Consider the following 22,950-nt stretch of genomic DNA (forward strand, 5'->3'; position numbering starts at 1 on the left):
AATTTATAATGGCTGAAAGACATTTCAAGATATTGGTAAAAATGTAATAATTGTCAGGTCAGTGTACATATAACCCTAGACCTCACGTTTATTATCACTGAGGTTAACATGTGATGGCATTAACTGCATTTCCCTAAAATCCTAATAATAGAATTTATAAGTAAGGTGTGGTATGAATAGTGCAATCCTTGGATTTTGAATAACAGTATCAAATCATATCCTGAGTTTTAAAAAAAACTTAACCCACAGATGTCTTTTTTAACCATCAAAAGAAAGAAGTAAAACTGTTGGCCTTTTAATTCTTGTCTAGAGTAACAGGGTTACAGATTAATTACAAGTTAAGAGAATTTTCATTAATCCCCAAAGTGGTAAATACGGTGTAAAGAAAAAAATGATTTTTCATTTTCTTCCATCTTATCACTAAGATTCTTCTGCCATAAAGATTGTTTCACTGAGAAAGTAACCTAAAACCATCTTAGAAAGTGGGTATTGTACAAGCAGTTGTTCAGAATAACCACATTCTAGGAAATTAGTATCAAGATTTCATTATTTACAAGTGACTAAACCCAGCATCTTCTGTACTGCAGAACCATGAGTCTTTTCTTGGGTAAATACCGTATACTCTGATTCAAAAAAGCCTATTCCCCAAAGGCGGTAGCTATTGGTGATTAGGTAGCCCACCAGATTATTTGAGAGGGATGTATGTTTTTTTTGGCTACTACACCAGTTAAGTGAGATGTTGCTCTGGGAAAACTTACTAAGTTAGGCCATGCTAAAAGACACTCAGCAGAAAAGCCCAAATGTCTTGTGCAACCCCCATATTTCATTATACTTAGATCACATCTGGAAGCTTATTAAGATTATGTGGGGATAAAAATCTTTTCCTGAAACTTTGGCAAGTCTAGGATCTTGGGTTTGGCATTACCTTTTCATTTCATTATTTTTTAAAGATTTTAAGTAATGTCTACATCGGACGTGTGGCTCAAATTCACAATCCTGAGATGGAGTTGCATACTCTACCAACTCAGTGAGCCAAGCGCCCATGGAATCACCTTTTTAAAGCCTTCAGTGGGCCTAAAACTTGCAAAATGGTGTGTATGGGTCTTTGTTGATAGATCAGTCACCTTTGGTAAAACAGTCACCTTTGGTAAAATTGTACTAAGAATACACCAATTTTTAAGTCGTTTTGTGTATTTTAATGTGGAGTTAAGAGAAGCAGGACATCGAACTGTTTGTGAAAACCTCAGACATTCCTTAGAACAAGACTGAGGGAAGTTGCCTAAATAGTTGTGCAAAACAAATACAGGTACACGTAGGGAAGTAAAATATCTAAGAACAGAAACACTAATAAGTTACTGAGGAAGAGGCAAAAGTAGCTGGTATTTTATTGTTTTCTGGATCTCCATGTCAGCCATTCTTTAGTAGCTCAGATCCATCACCTCAATGCTAACATCGGGTATTTTTGTAGCTGTTATTTGCTAGAAATCTGATTTGTAATTTGAGAGAGGTCTGCAGAGATGGCATATTAACAATGTTGCACTTAGACTGGATAATAGTACCAGATACAACTTCACACAGATTTGCATTTTCTTGAGGTTGAAATCAACCTAGTTTTCTCATAGGCTATGCCTACAATAAAGCTTTCAATCTAAGGAAGGACAGATGAATGGAAAACCTGATTGTAATGCATTAAGCCCTGTACTGGTGATTATTGGAGAGTAAAGGTAAATTACTTTTACACTTGGATTTTCTAGACGGCTTTAAAGAATTTGGATTGAACTGGATCTCTGTGTTTGGCATTATTCCAAAAGATAGAAGGATGGTGTGAATCCTCACTGAGTTTCCTACCTTTGCTATTATGGTTTGGATCCCCTATACCTTTTTTCTTTTGAGAGAGTGCACACGCAGGCAGGGGAGGGGCAGAGAGCGAGAATCCCAAGCAGGCTCTGCTCTTGGGATCATGACCTGAGCTGAATTGAAAATCAAGGGACTCTCAATGGACCGAGCCACTCAGGGGCCCCTCCCAGGATCCCCTATGTTTTTTATAAGGACATCTGGTATAGTGAATTTGGGGACTCCCTTTTTTAAACTTTGTTTTATTAGAAAGCTTTCTTGAATGGATAGTAGTCACAACCTTTGATAGCATTTGGGTTTTATTTCAGAAACTCAAAGCAACAGTCTGCTATGTATAGTTAAATTTTGGCAAGTGATAGTAATTTGAAGTTGCACTCGTTGAAAGTCCAATATGTTGAAATATAGGAGATTGCCACAGTTGACCATTTTTGACCTACAAACGTGGCATTTTCTTATGTATGATTTTTTAAGTATGATCATTTTACTCTAGAAATCAACCAAGAGTCTAATCATCCTGAAGACCCCTTATTGGTGAGAGATGTACATACACTCAGAAATATGTTGTTTTTTAAAAGGTTATCAGCAGATCATGTTATAAAGAATCATCTGTACCTTCTATATTATTACTTCAAGTACTGAAATAAGGTGTAGACTATGATGTAGCTTTCTCTTTAAGAGGATCTCCACCAATACATTTGGTTTGCGTATTACTTCTTTGGTAATTTGAAAATTGCGGGTGTAGGTTTATAGAATTGGGAGTTTCTGTGTACTTAAACCAGACATTTCCAACTATGCCATGTGCAGTCTAAAGATAGCAAAAAAGCAAGGGCAAGATTATTTTTCACTGATCTCAGTCCTAAAGCCCCACTATTCCCTAGTATACTAGTTAATAACTTGCCAAATTTGTTTCAGTGATTGGTAAATTTTTCTTGGGGTGAAATTACAGGGGTATTCTGTGAATAATTTTGTAACTTTTTTACTTGCATTGTCAAAAGTAGTTGCTCATTTTTTAATTTAGAGAGTATTGCAAAAGATTTCCCACAGTTTTTGTGGATAAACCAATTTATATTGCCTTGGAGCTTGTGTCAACCTGTTTGAGCTTCATTTTCAACCTGCCCATTTTCAGGTTGTAAAGAAGAATGTAAACATTACTTTTGACATGCCATTAATTGCACTTGTACTAAGGTAACAGCAAGTGTTAACATATTCATATTAGACCTTAACACTGGATTGTAGACATTGTCTTTTGGTCAGGAAAAACTAGTAACACTGGATAGAAGCTCCTTCTATATTCTGTTGCTAAGGCAACACTTGGCTTTGGCTGTAAAGCAGAGATACACAGTACTCAACAGTGCCAAGAGCAAAAGGAGCTTAGGTCATTGATGTTTCCTGGTACTCAAGGTTACTTTCAGTCCAAGATTCTTTTTTATAACCAAAAACCCACTCTAACATTTTAAACAGTGTTTTTGTACTTTATCTCAAATTTAGATATTTTTTCTATCCTGTTCTCCCATTGAAACAACTGTTTCAATTCTAGCCTGAGTGTTGAAACTTAAACGTGACTTGTCAACTCTTTGAAGCATTCTGCCTGAGTGAATTTTTTAAATAATCATTTCTGACGCAGGGTTTAAGGTAAGGTGTACATTTTCAGTACGCTGAATATAACTAGTGTGGCACAGTTAACATGCTTAGGGTTTTACCCCTGTATTAAAGATGCTAGTTACCTACTTTTTACTTCTACCTGCCTTATGCCCTTTTTTGCTTCGATTCTAGAGTAAGGGTAGCAGAGAAAACCATATAATCAGTCTTCTAGAATTAGAATACATATGTATGAATATTCCACCTATTTTCACACAAGTTCTTGAATGGTTTGGGTGTTCTGGGATACTGATTTTGTAGAACTGGAATTTTCTTTCAGTTTATTTTGAGAAAGAGAGCACAAGTGGGGGAGGGTCAGAGAGAAGTAGAACCAGAATCCCAAGCAAGACTTTGCAGTATCAGTGCAGAGCCTGATGCGGGGCTTGAACTCAAAAATGGTGAAACCATGACCTCAGTTGAGATCAAGACTTGGATGCTTAACCAACTGCGCCACACAAGCATCCCAATTTTTTCCCCCCATAGGTATTTCCATCATTTGGAAAATAAGAGAGGGAAAAGGTTTAACTTTGAGAACCACTTATTATACCCTACTTTCCTCACCAACAAAGCATTTTTTATAAAGCAGCATAGGACTCATAATGTCAACTCTGAGGCAGTCAAGGCAAAATTAGGGGAACTAAATCTCTGGTATGCCAGATATTCCTATGTCCCAGTGTTGTGTTCATACCTCCACTTCCCCCCACCCCACCCTTAAAAAACCATTTGAGTACCTACTGATAAAAAGGCCCCAAGCTGAAAGTGTAAGGACAAAGTCCCAGACTCAAATTTCCTTACCACTAAGGCAAATATCCCTGGGTTTTCAGATATGTGAAGGGTACCACAGTGCAGAGGTTAACAAAGCATGGAACTTGAGGTTTGAGAAAGATCAGCCTTCTCATTCAGAATGCTGTTTTGGGTAAATTACTTAATCTCACTATTGTTTCCTTGTGAAACGCTTAAATGCTTACTTGTCTAGCACACTGTTAAGTGGTCAACGTTAACATTACACATCAAGTATTTCATTTAAAAAAAAAAACATTAGAAGAGGAAGGCTCTTTTACACAGATCATACTTGAATCAATTACCCACTATGATCTGGAAGCCCTCTCGCAAGTGACCTTTCCCCAAGAAAAATGGTAGGAGTGCTTAATAGCCTACAATGAAATGTGGATTCTTCCATTTAAGGTAAGCCTAGAGGAAATAAAACTGATTACTGTGAAAGAAAAACATGCTTTGTTGTGCTCAGTGTTATTTTAAAGCATTTTTCATTGTCTTAATATTTGCCTTTAAACAGGTGTGCTATTTGTATTACACACCTAAAAATATACCTACTACATGACGTTTTCCCTTTCAAGGTTCATGCTTGACTGCCTGTGGGCATATTAACACTCTATTTGTCTTTCAAAAATTTGTTTTTAGTTTTAATTGATAATATCTCTTAAAGCTCTTGTTCAAGAAACTTGATTAGTCGAAAAGACTGAAATAAAAGGTTAGTAAGCCAAAATACAGTTGGTCTTCTTCATTAGATTCCTTATTTGCAAATTCACCTACTTGGTAAAATTTGTAACCCCAAAATCAACATGTGTAGGTACTTTTCCTAGTCATTCGTGGCCATAAAGAGTAGTGAAAATTTAATCACCCAGTGCCCAAAGTGAAGCTTGCCTTGTTTCATTTATACTGTAAACAAGTATGCCTTCTGTGGTCCATTTAATGCCAAGTTCTTCACATTTTTGTCCTTACTGATGGCTTTCCTGTTTAACTGTCCTCAAGCCTAGTGAAGTGCTGCCTAGCATTCCTAAACACAAGGCTGCGATATGCTGACAGGAGCCATATTGTTGACTACAAGTTTAATGTTAATGAATCAACAACATGAATAAGATGTCTTTAAATAGAAGCACACATAAAACAAGGTTATATATTGACTGGTTGATAAAAATGGGACCCAGAAGTTCAGAGGTATGAACAAATGGTTCGGTGTTTGTTAAATTCAGTGTTTCAGTAACTTCTAGAACATAACTACTTTGAATCACAAACTACCTTCATACCTCTTTACTAAAAAAGACTTCTCATATGTAACACCCATGGCTGCTGTAAACTGGTGCTTCCTCATACTCTAAATCTTAACAAGTGGACTCGATCAGATTTTAAACAAGGAAACAGGATGGGAAATAAACCTAGAGCAGGTCTAACCCAACTCTGAAGCGCAGGTAAACACATTCCAACACTAAATATGATTGCCTTCCACCATTTTGACCTTGAAGGTCTTGTGTTCTCCACTGACAATTAGGAACTTTAAGATGACTTAAAGGTTTAGATGATAGGTAGTATAAATTACCATTTTAGAGCTAAAGACAGTATTTCCAGTGGTGGCCACAGACTACTTATTTACTTCATATGTTTTATACAGGTCTTGTGGTTAAGATCCCTAGGTTTGAGGTTTAGGCCAATAGCCATTTTACCCTCAAATATCACTTAAATAGGAGTATAAATTCTCCAGTAGTCCAAGCTGAGTATTTTGATAACTGAGAGCATTTCATTTCAGTTTTACTAATTATGGTTAACCTTGGTTATAGCAAATGCAAAACTTTATTATGCAAATATATATATATATATATATATATATATATATATATATTTCTTCCATTTCTTTAAGTGGCTAGTTGAATACAATGTAATTATTTTCTTGATTAAAAACAAGACCTATACTCTAACATCTTACAGTGGTGTAGTTTTTAATGTATGAAATCTAAATTGCCAATAATATAGTTAGATATATTTCTTAGGTCAAAGATGTACCTAAATTCATTTTTAAAATTTAAGGTTACAAGCAGTGGGGTCAGTTTTCTGAACTGTGAACAGACTTTTCTCACAATAAGATGAATCCCTCCTATAACAAACCTGTGTGAATTCATGCCATCCTAATACCCCACTGTTTCTGTTTTTGTTTTTTGAGAATGCGTGTGTGCACATGTGTGAGCCTGGGAGAGGGAGGGAGAGAGAGAATCTTAAGCAGACTTCATGCCCAGTGCAGAGTCCTATGTGGGGCTTGATCTCACAGCTGTGAGATATGACCTGAGCTGAAGTCAGATGCTTAACAGACTGAGCCATCCATGTGCCCCTATCCCCGCTGTATTTTAATTACCAGTTTATCAGCATCCCATAGATTGGGAGCCCTTTCAAAGTCAGACTGTCACATTCATTTTGCCTTGAAGTGGGTAAGAAATTACTTGCTAAATGAATAATGAAAAATATTTCTATTCAGATGGTATGCATTTATCCATAATTACTGAGTGTTAAATCTCCAAATATTTTATCATCTGATTTAAAATTCTCAAATTCAAAGAAACTTATACCCAAGCTTTGGTTTAGCTTGTGCTAAATCATTTTAAAATTTGTAGCTTTGAGGCCTTTTATTATAAAAAGCTAGCACGCATACACATAAACTAACAAGAACTTAAAATTCACACATTTACTTCATTTTTTAGCTTGACCTTCTAGTAAATCTTTAGCTTCATTGATTTTGGCTGCTATATAAGGAGATCCTCCTATAGGAAGAAAGAAAAAAGGAATAGTTATTTTATTAAAAAAAATGTTTTTTTTAATATTTTTGAGAGAGAGAAACACAGCCGGAGTGGGGGAGGGGGAGAGAGAGAGGGAGACACAGAATCAGAAGCAGGCTCCAGGCTCTGAGGTGTCAGCACAGAGCCCAACGCGGGGCTCAAACCCACGAATCGCAAAATCATGACCTGAGCTGAAGTCAGCTGCTTAATCGACTGAGCTACCCAGGCGCCCCAAAAGGAATAGTTATAATATGGCTTCTTAATTTCTGCTTGGTGAAAACCTATTCTCTTCAAGGATCCCTATGCTCATCTGATAGGTGGAATTAGCAGAAATAATGAGGACACTGCAACCAGATCACCAAATGTATGGTAATATGTATGATCAACAGTAAACGAAATCACATGAGGAATATTTCCACAAAAATGGCACCTTTAAAAACTTAAACTTGACAAATAGGATTGAAAACACCTCCACATGTGACCTTGAAATGGTGTATGTTACCTATTTATGATGATTATAAGTTGTAAATGAACATGAATTTATTGTACTATGTTATTTTGAAAACATGATGTTCTCAGAGGTTTCTGAGCTTTGTTGGAAAGACCCCACTAGGATTTGCACTCCTTTTCTATCCTTCACAGTTTTTCTCTTTTCATGTTACTAATTGTGCCTTCATGATGTTATCTGCAGGTGCTTTCCTACTACTCTGCTGGAGCAATGATTCTCAAAGTGTGATTCTCAGACCAGCAAGCATCAGCATCCCAGTAAGAAGCTTGGTAGAAATGCAATGTTACAGGCACCATACTATACTTAATGAATCAGAAGCCCCCCCAGTTAATGCAAGCTAAATTTCGTTAAAGGAGGCTACTACAGTCAGATAAAAACAATCACAACCAAGTTTAAACTCAAAACACTCTTAATGAAAGGCCTATCCTACGAAAGTAAAAAGATTTGTGCACTGGAACATGTATTTTGTGGTCTCTATTTTGGTATTCCTAAATAATTATTTGCTTTCTTTGAACACAGCCAAGGCTGCTTAGACATGTATCAGAGAGAAATATATCCTATAGGTTTCTAACTAGGAAACCTATAGTTCAAAGGTCTAAATGGATAGAAAAAATTAAATTTTTAGTTTAACTGAAACTTAACATTTCCTTTAAGAATATGTCCCCCCCCCAAAAAAAAACCAGTAGTATTAATAGTATTTAGAAGTCACATTTTATCACTACTTAAGATCTGAAAACATTGTTAATGCTTACCCCTACTTTCAAATGACATGGTCATTATTCCATAAATTTTTTCACTCAGGATTTATTCTTTTAAGACACCGGAAAACGGATCCAGCCTGGGCAACAGTGCTTACACACAGATTTAAGCATTTCCCTTGTAATAGCCAAGAATTAAATATGAAATTATTCCACTAGTAACAACTAGTCACTTTAAAACGTGTAAGAATTTAACAGGTACTTACCCTTGTCTGGGTGATTTAAAAGCATAATTCGTCTATGGGCATCTCTTATTTTTCCTTTATTGGCAGTAGGGCTAATTTAAAAAGGAAAAGGTATAGTTTACTTCAGACTATGTCTGGATCACATCAAAAAATTGTATATAAAAGCCAATTAAAGATGCTGTGAAACTGGAGTCAAGTCATCAAAACAATATGAGAACTGGTTTAGGAACCTCTTTCATATCACATAAGGAAGATGAATATTCTGAATCAAGGAACTAAACTGCTCCTTAGAAAAATAAGACATTCTTAAAAAATTAGTTGAACTTGATAATCCTAAAAACCCTTTTACTGAAAGGTAAAACATGTTTAAGTATCTGGAAATGAAGGCAGAATTTCACCACAAAAAAAAAAAAAAAATGTGTTCTAGAGAACAACACTGAGCACTGCAATTATCTGTTTAAAAGCCTTTCAATGAATTGAGTGCTTATGTACCAGAGTGCCTTCTCAATGGACTTGTAGGGAGTGTTTAGATCTTAAAAATGTATACAACTATTATAACTCTTAACAAAAGATCTTTTTGTTTGCTCATAGCTCTAGAATTGTAGAAAAATATTACAAATATTAGAAATTATTTACCTTACGCCTAGTATTAATGCTGCTTCTCGTTTTGTCATTTTAGGTTCAAACCCACCTCTATAATAGCCACCACTGAAAGCCTGAAAGAGGAAATGCATTAGTAAAAATGGGTTATTAGAATAAACTCAATGTTTATTAAAGTTGATAACTGAAAAACTGAAAGTTTAATTTTGATAACTGTTCCTAGAAACAGCAGAAAAATTAAGACTTTTCAGAGAATTTTAACTGCAACTCCTATGGTATTTTAGCTTTGTAAGTAGCAGCAAATACTTTAATGATTGTTAAACATCCGTATTTTTTTTTTTCCCCCAGAAAAACTGTCTTAAAAATGTAAGACAAAACAACAGTGCCTCAAAGCCAGTTCTGGGAATAACAGGAAGATTATTCCAAGTTAGCTGTGTTACAGATAAAAATTTGATGTAAGAATATGATTATATGTTTTAGAAAAACAAGTGCCTCAAGAAAAGGATTTGGAGATGTTTTCAGATGAGTGAGTCAAGGGTATTTTGAGGGTCAAGGCAACTACTAAAACAAGACTAAGTATCGAGAAAATTATGCTACCAGCTCTTCTGACCTTGTTATGTCAGAGATCATATTGGTAAAGCCTACCATCACTCTATTCTCTCACATTCAATCACAATAAAAATAAATACTCAACAGGCTGCCACAGCCAATTTCATTCTGAACTGTGACCATGGAAGGTGTGACATTCATATCCAGTCATACTCTATAGCCTACTTAATTCCAGTGATATCCAAGTATCTATTAGAGAATGCCAGGGCCACACAGTTAAGAATGGATCACTTCAGATTCCTAGATTCCTGTGTTTTTGTGATGTAGAGCAGATGAGGGAAGGCAAGAATTTGTGGACAAATGATGCTGGAGTTAATAGTATCTACACAATGAAGTAGAACTGATTTTCATGGTACCAGAATTGTGTTAATCCCTCAGCCCCAATTCTGTCACACAAAACATTTTGATTTTTTTCAGGGTAACATTACAAAGCTCAGAACCCTTCTTGCGGGAAGCAAGAGAAGGGGCCCAAAGTAATCTCTTAAGAGCTTCATGGATGTTTGGAAATTTACCCTCTTCAAATGTGACTCTGGGCTTCATAACACAGCAAAGAATTAGCAAAAATGTTTAGTAAGTCTTACAGATTTTGGTAGACTTTGAAAAACTTGTTTTACTTGAGGCTCCATATGTTTCATGGCTTGCAAAACATAACGGCCTAAAAACAAAAGCAACAAAATAATTAAAAAGTCTCCAACTTTCCCTGCTTCATTTCCACTTCCAAACCATAAACAAACCTGCAAATCCTGCAGCAGCAATGGTCAGTCCAACTGCTACCACTGTACTGGCCTGGTAAGGGGAAGCAGAGTAAATATTTACTTCTTTTAATTATCACCCTTCCCTATGGTACCCATTCTCCCATTCCACCTCATCACAAGTTTTATTTCAAAGGGAGAAACAACTTTTAGGATGAAAATATCCTACCCAATGGCCCTTTAAAAGGACTTTTATGTCCAATTCATTGTAGAGATACTGGATTTTCACTGTGAAAGGGAAGGGCGAGCCGACTTGCATATTTACCTTTACAGCAGTGAAAAGAATGATTTCCCTCCCTTTGAAAACGTCTTTTGCATCTCCGGGCAAATGAGGCCACATTCAAGTTCAATCAAGAATAATGGAAATAAAATTTCTGCTAGAGAAAGAACTGTTTAAGGTCACTGTAGAATTCTGATAACGCATCTCAACGTCAAATGTGGACTTCACTAGACTCGCTTTTCAGAGTGCCTTCGGTACTGGGGCGTCTCTCGACCACAGAACCGACGCCCAAATGTGTTCAGGAACCGAGAAGAGATGTATCGGCAAGAGCCAAGGAAAAAGAGCAAAGTAGAGAAGGTACTGTTAGGATGTTTGCGGAAGGGCAGATCTAATCAAACGCGTTTCCACTAATCTCTCAGCCTCGGAGACAATGGACCAGGGACTGCAGCACCCTGCACAAAGGCCATAGTAGAACACAAAGGCCCTAGAGAGCTGTGCCAGCAGCTCTGTGTCCTAGAGGGTGCGACTCTTCGGGGCCCTACATCTTCAGAGTCTCACTGGGGAGACAACCTCGGCTCCCCTCCTCCCAGGTCACGAGTTGAGATTGTGGCCTGGGCCCGAGATCGCCCAGGGGACCAGAAAACCGCACTCACCATGGCTCTGGCTCGGCTCCCCGGCCTCCACCGAGAGCGCGGTTCATTCCAGACCAAATGCCGCAGCCACAAAATTTCACGCCCCTACCAGAGAGCGACGCGGACACGAGCAGGCACAAACCGCTTAGACACAGGTGCCCAAGAAATACGGCAGTAGCGGCCGCAAATTAGGCCGGAAAACTGTCGTAAAAGGGGATCGCAGCGGGCCGTAGGGGAAAGGTCGCTCAAGCAGTGGGCAGGTGCGGAATACGGCTTCAGATTGGCTGATGGGTGGGCGGATGGCCTCCTTACTGGGCTCAAAGCTGGGGCTTTTCTGTGTTTTGCCCTTTGCTACCTGGCCGGAGGTATTTGGAAATTCCTGTGGGGAAAGGTATTGGTGCAACAGGGCGTGAACAAATACTGTGTAGCCTTACTCAGAACGTTTTTCCTCCCTTCTCAGCACATGCATTCACCGTTTATTTCGTTTATGATTGTCGAGGGTAATGAATATTCTTAAATGTGCAGTAACAGTTCCACCTGAAGCCAAATAAATATGTAGCAAGCCAGTACAGCAAACGAGAATATGTCCCAGAAAACTAAAATAACAAACCACACTGTGTTTCAGGGGTGCTCGGTAGCATTCTCATATTTAAAAGAATTTTAATTTGTGACTTGATGGGACCTTGTGGGAATATTTGGGGTTTGTTTTGTGAAGTGGGATTACCACTTTAAATACAGTTAGTATTCTGATCATGGGATCCCCAAACCCCCACAACCCCTCAAAAAGTAGGGGTGGTTTTGCCATTACAAGGCATCAGCTTCATATAGCCCTACATATATGCTTGGGAAGAGAAAAGTAACGGAGACATTAATCGAAGTTTTACAGTGTTTGGATGATCAAGTAAGTTTGGAGTTACTTTCCACTTAGAACTTACAAAGTATTAAAAATTTGCTTACATTGCAAGGAAATTTGCTTTGATTAGCTGGTTGCATATTAGACATGTATGCAAATTTGTTGGCCTTGTTTTCCCTTTCTGTAAAAAGATTCGCTATTTGGATCTTTAAGCATTTTTCTAACCCTGATATTTTTGTAATGTCATTTCTTGTGAACAAAATTTCTTGTTATGTAATATGTAAAGAATTTCTTATTATGTATATTTTTGTATGTACAAACTGCAGCATACAGCTTGCTTGAGGAACAGGTTAACATACAGAAGCCCAGTCTCAGGAAACCAAGGATAGGTCTCTGTGTTAGAGAGACACTTGAAGTTGAAGTGGACAGGGCTCTGTTTTTGGAGGCAAATCAAAGTAGATGTACAACCTAGTTCTGTCATTAGTTGTAGGACTTTGGATAAGTTATTTGTGACTCTGAGTTTTCTCATTTGTAAAACAAGGGTAATGATGCACACCTCACCGAATTATGTACATGGTATGTTCTGCATGTAATTATTACTCAGTGTATTGGCCATTATTATTATGAGGCATGTTGAAGTACAAGTTGATGTGCAGAGCCTTCCCAATTCTCAGGATATCTCACCTCACTCATAGATATAAGTCTGGTAATCTTTTCACACTAAGGGCATGGAAAGAACCTTTAAAATTAATCTTTTGAAATTTCCAGCAACTGAAGAATGGATAATCATTCCTTGCTTCTTCTAACTTCTAATGACCGCCAGCATTCCTTGACTTGTGACTGCATCACTTCGATCTTCAGGGAAGGTCAGTATCTTGAAATCTCTCTCTACTCTGTCTTCAGATTGACTTTATGTATAGAATCTCCTCTTCCTCCCTTTTAAAGGATGCAACAGTTGCATTTAGGGCCCAATCCTATAATCGAGGATAATATCTGCATCTCAAAATCCTTATTCATAGCTGCAGAGATGTTGCCATATAAGGTATTGTTTACAGGTTCCTGATTTTAGGACCTGATATCTTGGGGGCCATTATTTTGTCTACTACAGAGAGTAAGAGAAGACAAAAGAGGGAGCTTGTAGGGACAAGAGAATGAGAAAGGACTCTGGTCAATTTTTTTTCCCAAATTTGCTATTCAGGTAAGTAACTTCTTGGGGAAGAATAAGTGAGAGATGAGAGTGGATAAAGTGTTCTTGCATTGTGCCTTTCAAATACTTTGAGACTATGATCTCTTAGTAAGAGATACATTTTACATTACAGAGAATACATACAAATACATACTTGAACACACACACACATGCACACACAAATACGCACTGAATTTAATGTGTGTGTGTATGTATGTATCTATTTATTTGTTTATTTGTTTATTTTAATGACTGACACATTTTTTAAAATGCTTGAAAGGCACACATAGTTTAGGGCATACAACAGAAAAAGCAGGTAAAGGATGTTCTCCAGTATAGAAGCTCCTATACCAGAGACTTATGGTAATAGGTCTCAACTATTCAGACCTCTTAATTAGGAATATGAAAAAAATCTATGAGAAGAAACAAGTCCTATCTAATTTGGGGCATAGATCAGCAACCTCATCAGGTTAGGAAGACTTGACATTGCTGAGTCACTTTCTGCATTGATGCAATATTAGCTTCTTCACCTTTCCTTCTCAGCAATCAGTTTATACTCTGGGACAGCTCAGTGGAGTAGCTCATTAATATGGACCAATATTAGAGCTCTGAATCTAAATTGCTCTGTTCTATTACTAATAGGAATCCAAATATCAGTGGGACCATAAGTGGGTACAGCCATGAATTCCCATGAGCACTTAACCTCCAAACAAAAAGGACACTTTCAAATTAGTTAAAATGTTATGCACAATCATGGGGCGCCTGGGTGACTCAGTCACTTAAGCATCTGATTCTTGATTTTGGCTGAGGTCATGATCTTATGGTTTTTGTTTTTTGTTTTTTTGTTTTTTTGTCTTTTTTTTTTTTTTTTTTTGATCTTATGGTTCTTAGATCGAGCTTTGCATTGGCTCTGTCAGCGAGGAGGCTACTTGGGATTCTCTCTCCCCCTCTCTTTCTGCCCCTCCCCCACTCATGCTCGCTCACTCATGCTCCCCCCTTCTCTCTCTCCCTCTCTCTCTCTCTCTCTGTCTCTCAAAATAAATAAATAAACTTAAAAAAAATGTTATGCACAATCAAAAGTGATTGTTAGAGATGATCTCTCAGGGCAATGTAACCTACCATTTCTTCTGGATCTATATCAAAAACAGTAAACGACTCTACTAGAACCTGAAAGAAAATGGCATAGGACATGAGAAACTATGGAAATACCTAGAATACTGGTAGAGCTGCAAACATCTTCAGAGAAAAGCCTCCTTATTGACCATTTTGTAAAACACACTACTCCATTCAGAGCTGAGTAATTTGCTGAAACCAGAGGTGATTCAGGAAACTGGGTAGTCTCCTGATTTCTGCCAGTCCAAAGCAAACTGCTCTGTGTTTCCTGCATCCTGAACCCTTAAATAACTGCTCTGTGAAGTTAACAATGTCTGAATTCTAATTTGCATTTCTTATTCTAAGATAATGTTGGCAGAATAGTTTGTGCTTTTACTTTTTGTCCTCTCAGAGAACACTTGACTTCAGAGTTTATTTTCCAAGCATTGGAAAAAAGCAAGTTTTCTCACAGATTGCTGAATGATAGTTTGTCTTGCCAATGGCTAAAAATTCCGATAACCAAGAGACAAACTTACTAAGACACGATGTATTACAGATGCTTTCTTGCAATTTTGAGGTACAGCCTTCTGAGACTCCATATTCAATCCGCTGGGTTCCAAACGGATCAAAAATGATTCAGTTCAATAGGAAATAGATGTTAAGTGCTTCAGTCAGTTCTAAGGTAACCAAGTTGAAGAAAAATTATTAAAACTGTATGACTGGATCTGGTCTTAGACTTTTAGATAAGTTTACTTTAAAATAATAGGATTGTTGCAGGAGACAAGGAAACAACTTCTGGTCAGTTCTATGTCAGAAATCCTGGATGGATTTGAGAAAAAGGCATACTTAGAGACAATGCATACGGGCTTCATCTTATTCTCTTGTGGAGGCTGAATGGGTGAGAGGATGAGACCACCTTTCTGAAGTAAAAGAAACCTCTTCCTTTAAGACCCAAATCCTTTCTGCCTGGACTTGGATCAGTTCTGTGACCTTTTCTTTTGCCACAATGTCTGCTTTCCTAGGGCCCTGGAAGGCAGTGCCCTGGTGGTTCTTTAGGTATTCAACCGAGATTCAAGTTCCTTCTTTTCGATACATAAATCATTCATCTGATGAAGCCTTTCAGTGTGTTCCTTGGTCTTTGTCATCAGCTCCCATCACACTTGAGCAAGCTTTTCCTACCACATCTTCTTTTGCATTCAGTAATTCCTTTCAAAGTTTCTTGATCTTTAGCTCTCCAAGCGTTGTATTCACAGAAACCGTCTGAAGGACTTCTAGGTATATCATACCGCCAAACTTTCCGATCGTTAGTTGACAAACTATTTCTTCTATTCTGCTTATAGTTTTACCATCTCTCTCTTTTTGGATAAGCTGTTTATACCTCTCCCAACATTCTTTGTTAAGTTTTCCTGTACCTGGAATCCTCCACCTGGGCCTGCAGATGCTGCCTGTTCCACTTCAGGGAGCCTTTTCATCTTGACTCTTCATTTACTGTTGCTTAAAACTAGGAACATTTCCTCATCATATTGAAATCTCTTTTCTGGAACTTCTCCTGGGTGTATCTGGGGCATTTGGGGACTAGGAATATGCTGGGATATGTGGGGAAGAATCGACTGAATGCTCTTCAGTTCTTGTACCAGGCACTGTATTTCTTTGATGACAGCCACTTTAAGGTCTTGAAGAGAGAGGATGCACTTGTTCATGTGCATTTTCTTTGAATGGGCCATGGAGTCTGGGTGTCCCAGTTTCTCTTTCTTCTTGACAGTGTTTATTCTCATGTGCTCAGGTATCTTATAGTCTGAGGCTGTCTTCAGATTGAAGTCTGCCGTGTTACAACTGGGCCTCTTTGATGGTTTGAGCATCTTTGGGATCGTCATAGTCATCATAAGATTTACTGTTGTATGGTTTCTTCCATTCTTTTTTTCACTGCTGAATCTTAAATTGGGCCCTTTCAGTTTTTATATATTTCCTCCTTTTCTCAATTTGATCTTCCACTATAATTTCACTTAGGGTTTTATGCCGACATTTCTTCCTTTTTTCTGTAATCGATTCTTCCAGCACACTAATAATCCCACCTATATGTTTCTGGCCACCCTTTCTTCCAGCTCCCTTTTTCAAACCTCTCCAATTTACTTGTTCTTCTCTTTGATTGACTTACTCATTTGGACTTGGAGTACTTAGAGGGCTTCACAAACCTATAGGAAGATACTTGTGATCACTTTGTATGGCATGAACCACAATAGTATCACTTGCTTTTTTTTCTTAATTTTTTTTTTAATGTTTATTCATTTTTGAGAGAGAGAGAGAGAGACAGAGTGCAAACATGGAAGGGCAGAGAGAAAGGAGACAGAATCTGAAGCAGGCTCCGGGCTTCGAGTTGTAAGCATAGAGCCCGATGTGGGGCTTAAACCCACAAACTGCAAGATCCCAACCTGAGCTGAGGTCGGATGCTTAATCAGCTGAGCCACCCAGGCTCCCCAATAGTATCACTTTACAATGAATCATGAAATCTGTTCTGTAGCTTCATGAAGCCAAGTTGATGTTTCTCTTCTTCCGAAGCAAATTCCTTTCCCACTTGTTGAATTTTATAAGCTGTCAATCTTGGCATGAATTTTGGAATCTAGATCAAAATCTGTTCATTTAAATTGTGTATGCTTTGGTAATTTTTTTTTTAATTTTGTTTGTTTGTTTGCGAGAGAGAAGGAGAGAGAGAAAGAATGTTAGGCAGGCTCCGTGCTTAGTGCAGAGCCTGACACGGGGCTCAATCCCATGACCCTAAGATCATGACCTGGGCCAAAATCAAGAGTCAGATGCTCAAATGACTGAGCCACTTAGATGCCTCGCTTTGGTAATTATTCATTCATTTCTAGGAGTTTCCAAATTTTTTTCCTCAAAGCTTTGAGTTGTTCTTTCTTCCCACCTTTATTTCTTTCACTTCTTTCATTAACTTATCATGTTCTCTTTTTCTTCCGGTGTTCTCAATACCGTAGGCTTTGGGATCTTCAATATCTTCTGTAATTGGCTCTGCTTCAGTTCCAAACCTGAGCAACAGCACTTGGGCTTTGATGGCTTTCTTTAGCTCAAATTCAGAAAAAATGGTGAAAGCAAAAATATTATTATCTATTCCAGTAGTCACCAGGAAATGGTCATCAAGCTAGGATAGATGCCTTTAATCCATCCATGCATATTGTCATGCATATTGAAGTGCCAGTAGTCCACCATAGTTGTCAATGAAGGATTTTTCTGATTTAGGATATAGACTTGAATTGCTCTGTTTTGAGCAATTTGCATTGCATTTGCATTCCAAAAAACATCATATCTTGGTTAATGCTGAAAGTGATAGTTTGGATGGTATTATCCTCTGTATCTTCAAGAAGATGAAAATCAACAAGTTCATCTTTCTTTTCTGTGATATCACTACTTTTGTCATATGGGGGGAACTCACAATGATATAGAAAACCAGAATCATACCCTCCCAAAAAAGCCTAGAACTTCCCTGGCTCAGAGTAAAATCCATAGAGGATGTGACAGGGAATTGATGGAATAAAGATTTCAGGTAATGGTTTCTCTTCCTCCTTTTTGCCCTGGAAATCCTTTTCTCCATCTTCTCTCATCTCTGCTGCTGTCTGTTTCCTCCTCTCTTTCATTTCTTTCTCTTCTGGCTCCTTTTATTTATTTCTCTTTTCTGTTTCTGTTAATCACAGAATCTTAGATTTGACACCTGAGGAATGGAAACATTTTATGCACATGTCTTTGATTTCGTAGGAAACTACATCACTATCTTCCCCTTCCTCCTTAATGGTTGGAAATAGAGTTTCAAGAGCATAGCCGTTTCACAGATAATCAGTAAAGTACTTTCAGGATGGGAGGTCAAAGACCATATTAACTGGCAAACAGGTCCAAGAATAGTAACATAATCGATTAGCTTATAATCTTTTTCTACCTCAAAGAAGACAGTTTGCTGTTTATTCCCTGTAGCTAGAATTTCTCCATCATGTTCATAAGGTAAAACAGTGACACAAGCAATATAGGATTTGAAAAACCATTTCAAATGAATATCTTCATTTGAAATTTTCTTCCTTTCTGCAAAATTGTGAGGCCTTTTGGATCGCAGAGTTCAAGAATTTGAACAACTCCATCTTTAAATACTAAAATAATATGTCTTCCAGTGTAGCTTACCAGTTGGGGTACCCAAGCCAGGGCAATACCTCTTTGAATTTCATCTGAGCCAAAGATGTTTTGCTAGCAAAATCCTAGGTTACAAAAGAGCAGTTCAAGGAAGTAGTGGTCATGAGATAAGTGAGGGGTGAGATAGCCAAGGCTTCAGTAGCTCCCAAATGGAAGGAGAAAAAACATTCTGAGTCCTAGGTATTATTTTGAGTTTGAATTTTATGTGTATTTAAATTGAATTTAATTGAAATGAATGTTTTTGAGACAATATTTATCCTTACTTCATGAGATGTATGCTGGTCATTTCTGTTTCTTAGAAAAAAATGCTTGGAAAACCCATGAAGTTTACAGCCCATTAATTGGTCATGATAGGAAGTATGGAAAGCATAGCTCCATAAAATTCCACACTTGGAAATATGATACCAGGCAAATAAGATTGTTTTTCCCTAAAACCTATGTGCTAGACATTGTGCTATATTCTTTATGTAGATTATTTCACTTTACTTCATGACAATAATACTTATTTCTGTTTTGCAGATGAGGATATTTTGCCAGATATATTGTTTTTCCCTACAGATCCCTTCTCTGTCATTTTCCATTCTGCTCTATATCCCAGAGGAATGCACGAAGTTAGGAAGCTCTCTTGTATTCTGGCTTGGGGTTCATTTATGTCCATGATCAGAAGATGAGAGGGTAGGAGGACAGTCAGTTAATGATGTTCATTTCTCCATCTTCATACCTAGTGGTTGCCACAGGCTAACTGAGTTTGTTCACTGAAGAATACAGTTTCTGTCATATGTGTGTGTTTGCATGTGAACATATGTGTGTTATTCCCACTCCTTGCTCCTTCAAGTCTAAGAGTAGTAGTGACTACTACTACTAATAAGGCCCCAGTGGCCTTATTAGATGCAGACACTTTGGCCATCATTTTGAGTTTCTCTTAATCCTGTTGATACCTTTGTAAATAGTTCCTTTATTAAATTCTCCCCAGTTACTCCATTTGGCTATGCTTTCTGTCTGTCTCTAACATGGGTGGTGACTGTTCTAAGAAGCTACTGAAATAATTCAAGTAGGAGATGATGGTAGCAGTGGAAATGGAAAGGAGGGCTGGACTCCTGCTTATGTTTTGAAGAAAGAACTGATAGATTTTGCTGATGGAGGAAATGTAGTGTGTGAGAAAAAGAAAGGAGTCAACAGTGACTCCAAAAGTGTAGGCTTGAGCAGCTGGAAGGATTGAGTTGCCACTGGATGGGACCAGAAAGACTTCAGGAAGAACAAGCTGGGGAACTTTTTTCATGTTAAATTTGAATTTAGATATCAATTAGGTATATAAAGAATGTTTTCACATAGGCTTTTGGATGTATAAGTCTGATGTCAAGAGAGAGGTCTGGGAGTCATCAGCCCAGAGATAGTCTTCAAGGCCAAGGAACAGATGAAATCATTGATTGCCTAAGTGGAGAGAGAAAGAAGAGGAATAAGGGCTGTTTTGTGGATCCTCTATGTTTGGAATTCAGGGAGATGAGGAAGAACCGGAAAGTTAGACTCTAAAGGGTGACCAGAAACCAGGTGAGTGTGGTGTCCTGGAAGTCAAATGAAGAAAGTGTTGAGTGGAGAAGTGTGTAAAATGCTGCTAATAGTCAAATGAAACAACAACTGAGAATTGACTACTAGAGATCACTGGTGATATGAGAAGAGCTTCTGTGCTGTGATGGGGACAGAAGAATAGAGATAGGGATTATAAGACATCTCTTTCAAAGAATTTTGCTGAGAAAGGAATTGGAGAAAGAGGACAGTTCCCAGAGGGAGAAGTAGTGTAATGAGGGGTTTTTGTTTTTTTAAGATGGAAGAAATAAAAGTATGTTTATCTGCTGTAGGAATGACCTTATAGAGGGGGAAATTTGACAAAATTCATTGAATTACATATTTTAACCATATAGTTAATTAATATTTTAATTCAATTATTTTAACTGAATCTAATAATTTTGATGAAATTAAATTATATAATTTAAGAACGAGAAGAAAGTGTAGAGACCATTTTTTCCCCAACAGCTTTGCTTTATACAGGGCCTCGGAATGGTTGACTGACTTCTAAAGCGCTGACACAGTTCAGTAACTGCCCACCCTTATTGTCCACACTCCAGGTGTATGTAATGTTAGGATCATGAAATGAGAGGGTCACAGAGTTACCTTTTCCTGTCTTTCCTGACCACTATTTTTTAGGAATTATCTCAGATCTGGATTAATGGAGTCTTAAGTTCCTGACTAACAACCATTTAGCCTAGGGAATCTTATGTAGGCAGCTGCTCACATAATGCTATATGTAAAACTAAACGGTGCTCAGTATATATTTTCTTCCTTTCCTTCTTCATTCCACCTCCACTTATCCTATTCCTGCCCTCCTTTCCTCCACTGATCCTGCCATGACCTGACAATCTACCATTGGGAATTCATCTTGTTGTTCCCTGTTTGGATATGAATACTGAGCTGTGATCAACAGCTCCTCTGTGAAGTATTTTAAGAGATACTTTTGGGGTTATAACTAGTAAGAGGAATACTTTAATTGGAGTACAGAAAGAAAGGAAGAAAGAAGAGATTTAGAACAAGTGGGACCAAAGACTGCCCAGGTAGGAACCATTCAAAGACCTAGGGTAATGGGGAAGTGGAGGGGTTGCTATGAAGCCAGAAAGGAGGGCCCAAGGTCCAGACACTGTTTACTCCAGTCAGCCTCATCTGCATTCAGTCAGCTGAGCCTGCCCTGCCCTGTGGCTATTATAAAATAATTTATAACTATGTCTCCTGTGATTTTTGCTTCCCTTTTCTCAAGCTGTTTCATTTTTTCCTTACTGCATCTTAGTCTGACTTCCTGATTTACTTTTTAATTACCAGAACTGTTCTCCTTATTTGGTCCAGAGCATGAGTGGAGGGCCAGTCAGAAAAATGAAATGTATTTGACCAGGGTGACAGCCTTAGGGGGCATGTATTTGTAGATAAAGACTCTGCTCTCAGTCTGTGAGGAAGGAAAATTGAAGCACTCAGAATTTCAGGGGACTTGGAAATTGGGGTAGCCTAGGTGCCTTTTTCCAAATGGAGATTTCCCAATCAACCCTCCATTTCATTCCATCTTTGCATGTCTTTTTCTGTTGTGTTTCTCAGTTCTTTTTCCCCCTTCCCCAGCCAGGGTTCCACGTGTATGTAGTAGCTTTATGCATTGAGTAAATTGAGCCCTCCCTGCTGAGCTGTCAGCAAATGGAACTGACCAGCAGATCTGTGTAAGTGCATCTTGTGCCCGGGCCAGACAGACAAGCACAATTATTTGATTGCAGGAGATTGCCACTAAATGAGGGTGAAATAGTGGGTCTGCGACTTGTTGGTGAATATTATTAATAATATAGTGTCATGAATTAATAACATAGTGTCATGTGAAACAAAAGCTACACTGGAGGGTCTGTCTGAAGTCCCATTTTAAATCACATTTTCAGGGAGGTAGATGGTGGAGGAGATGAGATGTAATAAAACAAGGTGTCTTTAGGCACCCGTTTGGGAGTTTCAGTTTGATGTAGGCTGAAGTTAAGGGGATACGTGTTGCATTCGTAAGTTATTTGGTGGCCAGAATGAAGCATGGGATTCGTTCCTGGCTAATTGTCATAAGCATCTCATTGCTATAGTGCTCTACTGTGAAACAAATCATCTTCTAGAGTCCTTGAAGAGAAGCCATTGCAAAAACCCCATGAAATTCTTCCTGGCAACTGTGATGTCCTTGGTGACTGCATGGTCAACTTCTTTAGCCCACCCACCACACAATCATTCCAGACTCTTCCACTTCTCCCTTCATAAACCTCATAGTCCTGCCAAATAGGATTTGTCACCATTATTCTCCAGATGTGCACTCAAGTCCACTGCCCCTGGGTTTTTATTCAAGCGATTCTCTCTGTTCCAAGTGCCCTTTCCCCATCCCATATCTCTGTCCATCAGTTAAAGGCCCAGATCCAGTGTGCCTGCGGTGAAGCTTTCTTTTGTTTATTCTTCTTTGTTCATTGTGAACAGGTGTCCATAAACTTTATGTAAAGTAACAGATAGTAAAATTTAGGCTGTCCAGGCCATATGTAATCTATTTATTCTTCTATCAAAATGTGAAAACTACCTTTTTAGCTTGTGGACCTTGACAAAAACAACCCACAGGATGAATTTGGGTCATGGCACTGAGCTAGTCCATGGTCTAAAGTGATCTCTTTTCTCTAAACTGTACAATTTTGTTTTACACATGCCGCTTACCTCATCTAGCCTTGTATAGAAATTATTGGTATACAAGTATTTTCTCTATTGAATTGAAGATTCT

At 38.1% G+C, this 22,950-nt stretch overlaps 1 protein-coding gene and 1 pseudogene across 4 annotated transcripts; both read right to left on the reverse strand.

The window, feature by feature from the left end:
- Positions 1–6,887: 6,887 nt before the first annotated feature.
- DNAJC19 (DnaJ heat shock protein family (Hsp40) member C19) lies at positions 6,888–11,478 on the reverse strand. 4 transcript variants are annotated; one of them, XM_047098777.1, is made up of 8 exons: positions 11,338–11,478; positions 10,730–10,838; positions 10,447–10,498; positions 10,294–10,367; positions 9,140–9,219; positions 8,525–8,595; positions 8,313–8,436; positions 6,888–7,037 (listed from the first exon to the last, which is right to left on the reverse strand). In XM_047098777.1, exons 2-7 carry the CDS (start codon positions 10,802–10,804, stop codon positions 8,354–8,356), a joined length of 435 nt encoding a protein of 144 aa, XP_046954733.1. In that variant the 5' UTR covers positions 10,805–10,838; positions 11,338–11,478; the 3' UTR covers positions 6,888–7,037; positions 8,313–8,353. The 4 variants fall into 4 exon arrangements, with proteins under 4 accessions (XP_046954733.1, XP_046954734.1, XP_046954736.1 ...); XM_047098778.1 differs by having other exon boundaries at positions 10,730–10,841; XM_047098780.1 differs by lacking the exon at positions 10,730–10,838.
- A 5,602-nt stretch (positions 11,479–17,080) lies between these two features.
- LOC124527199 (cilia- and flagella-associated protein 44-like) lies at positions 17,081–22,483 on the reverse strand (annotated as a pseudogene).
- Between the last annotated feature and the right edge of the window lie 467 nt (positions 22,484–22,950).

The sequence above is a fragment of the Lynx rufus genome, unplaced genomic scaffold (assembly GCF_022079265.1).
Source record: "Lynx rufus isolate CCGP_SWC_20201006 ecotype Redwood Valley unplaced genomic scaffold, mLynRuf1.p SCAF_5, whole genome shotgun sequence".
Lineage (NCBI taxonomy): Eukaryota > Metazoa > Chordata > Mammalia > Carnivora > Felidae > Lynx > Lynx rufus.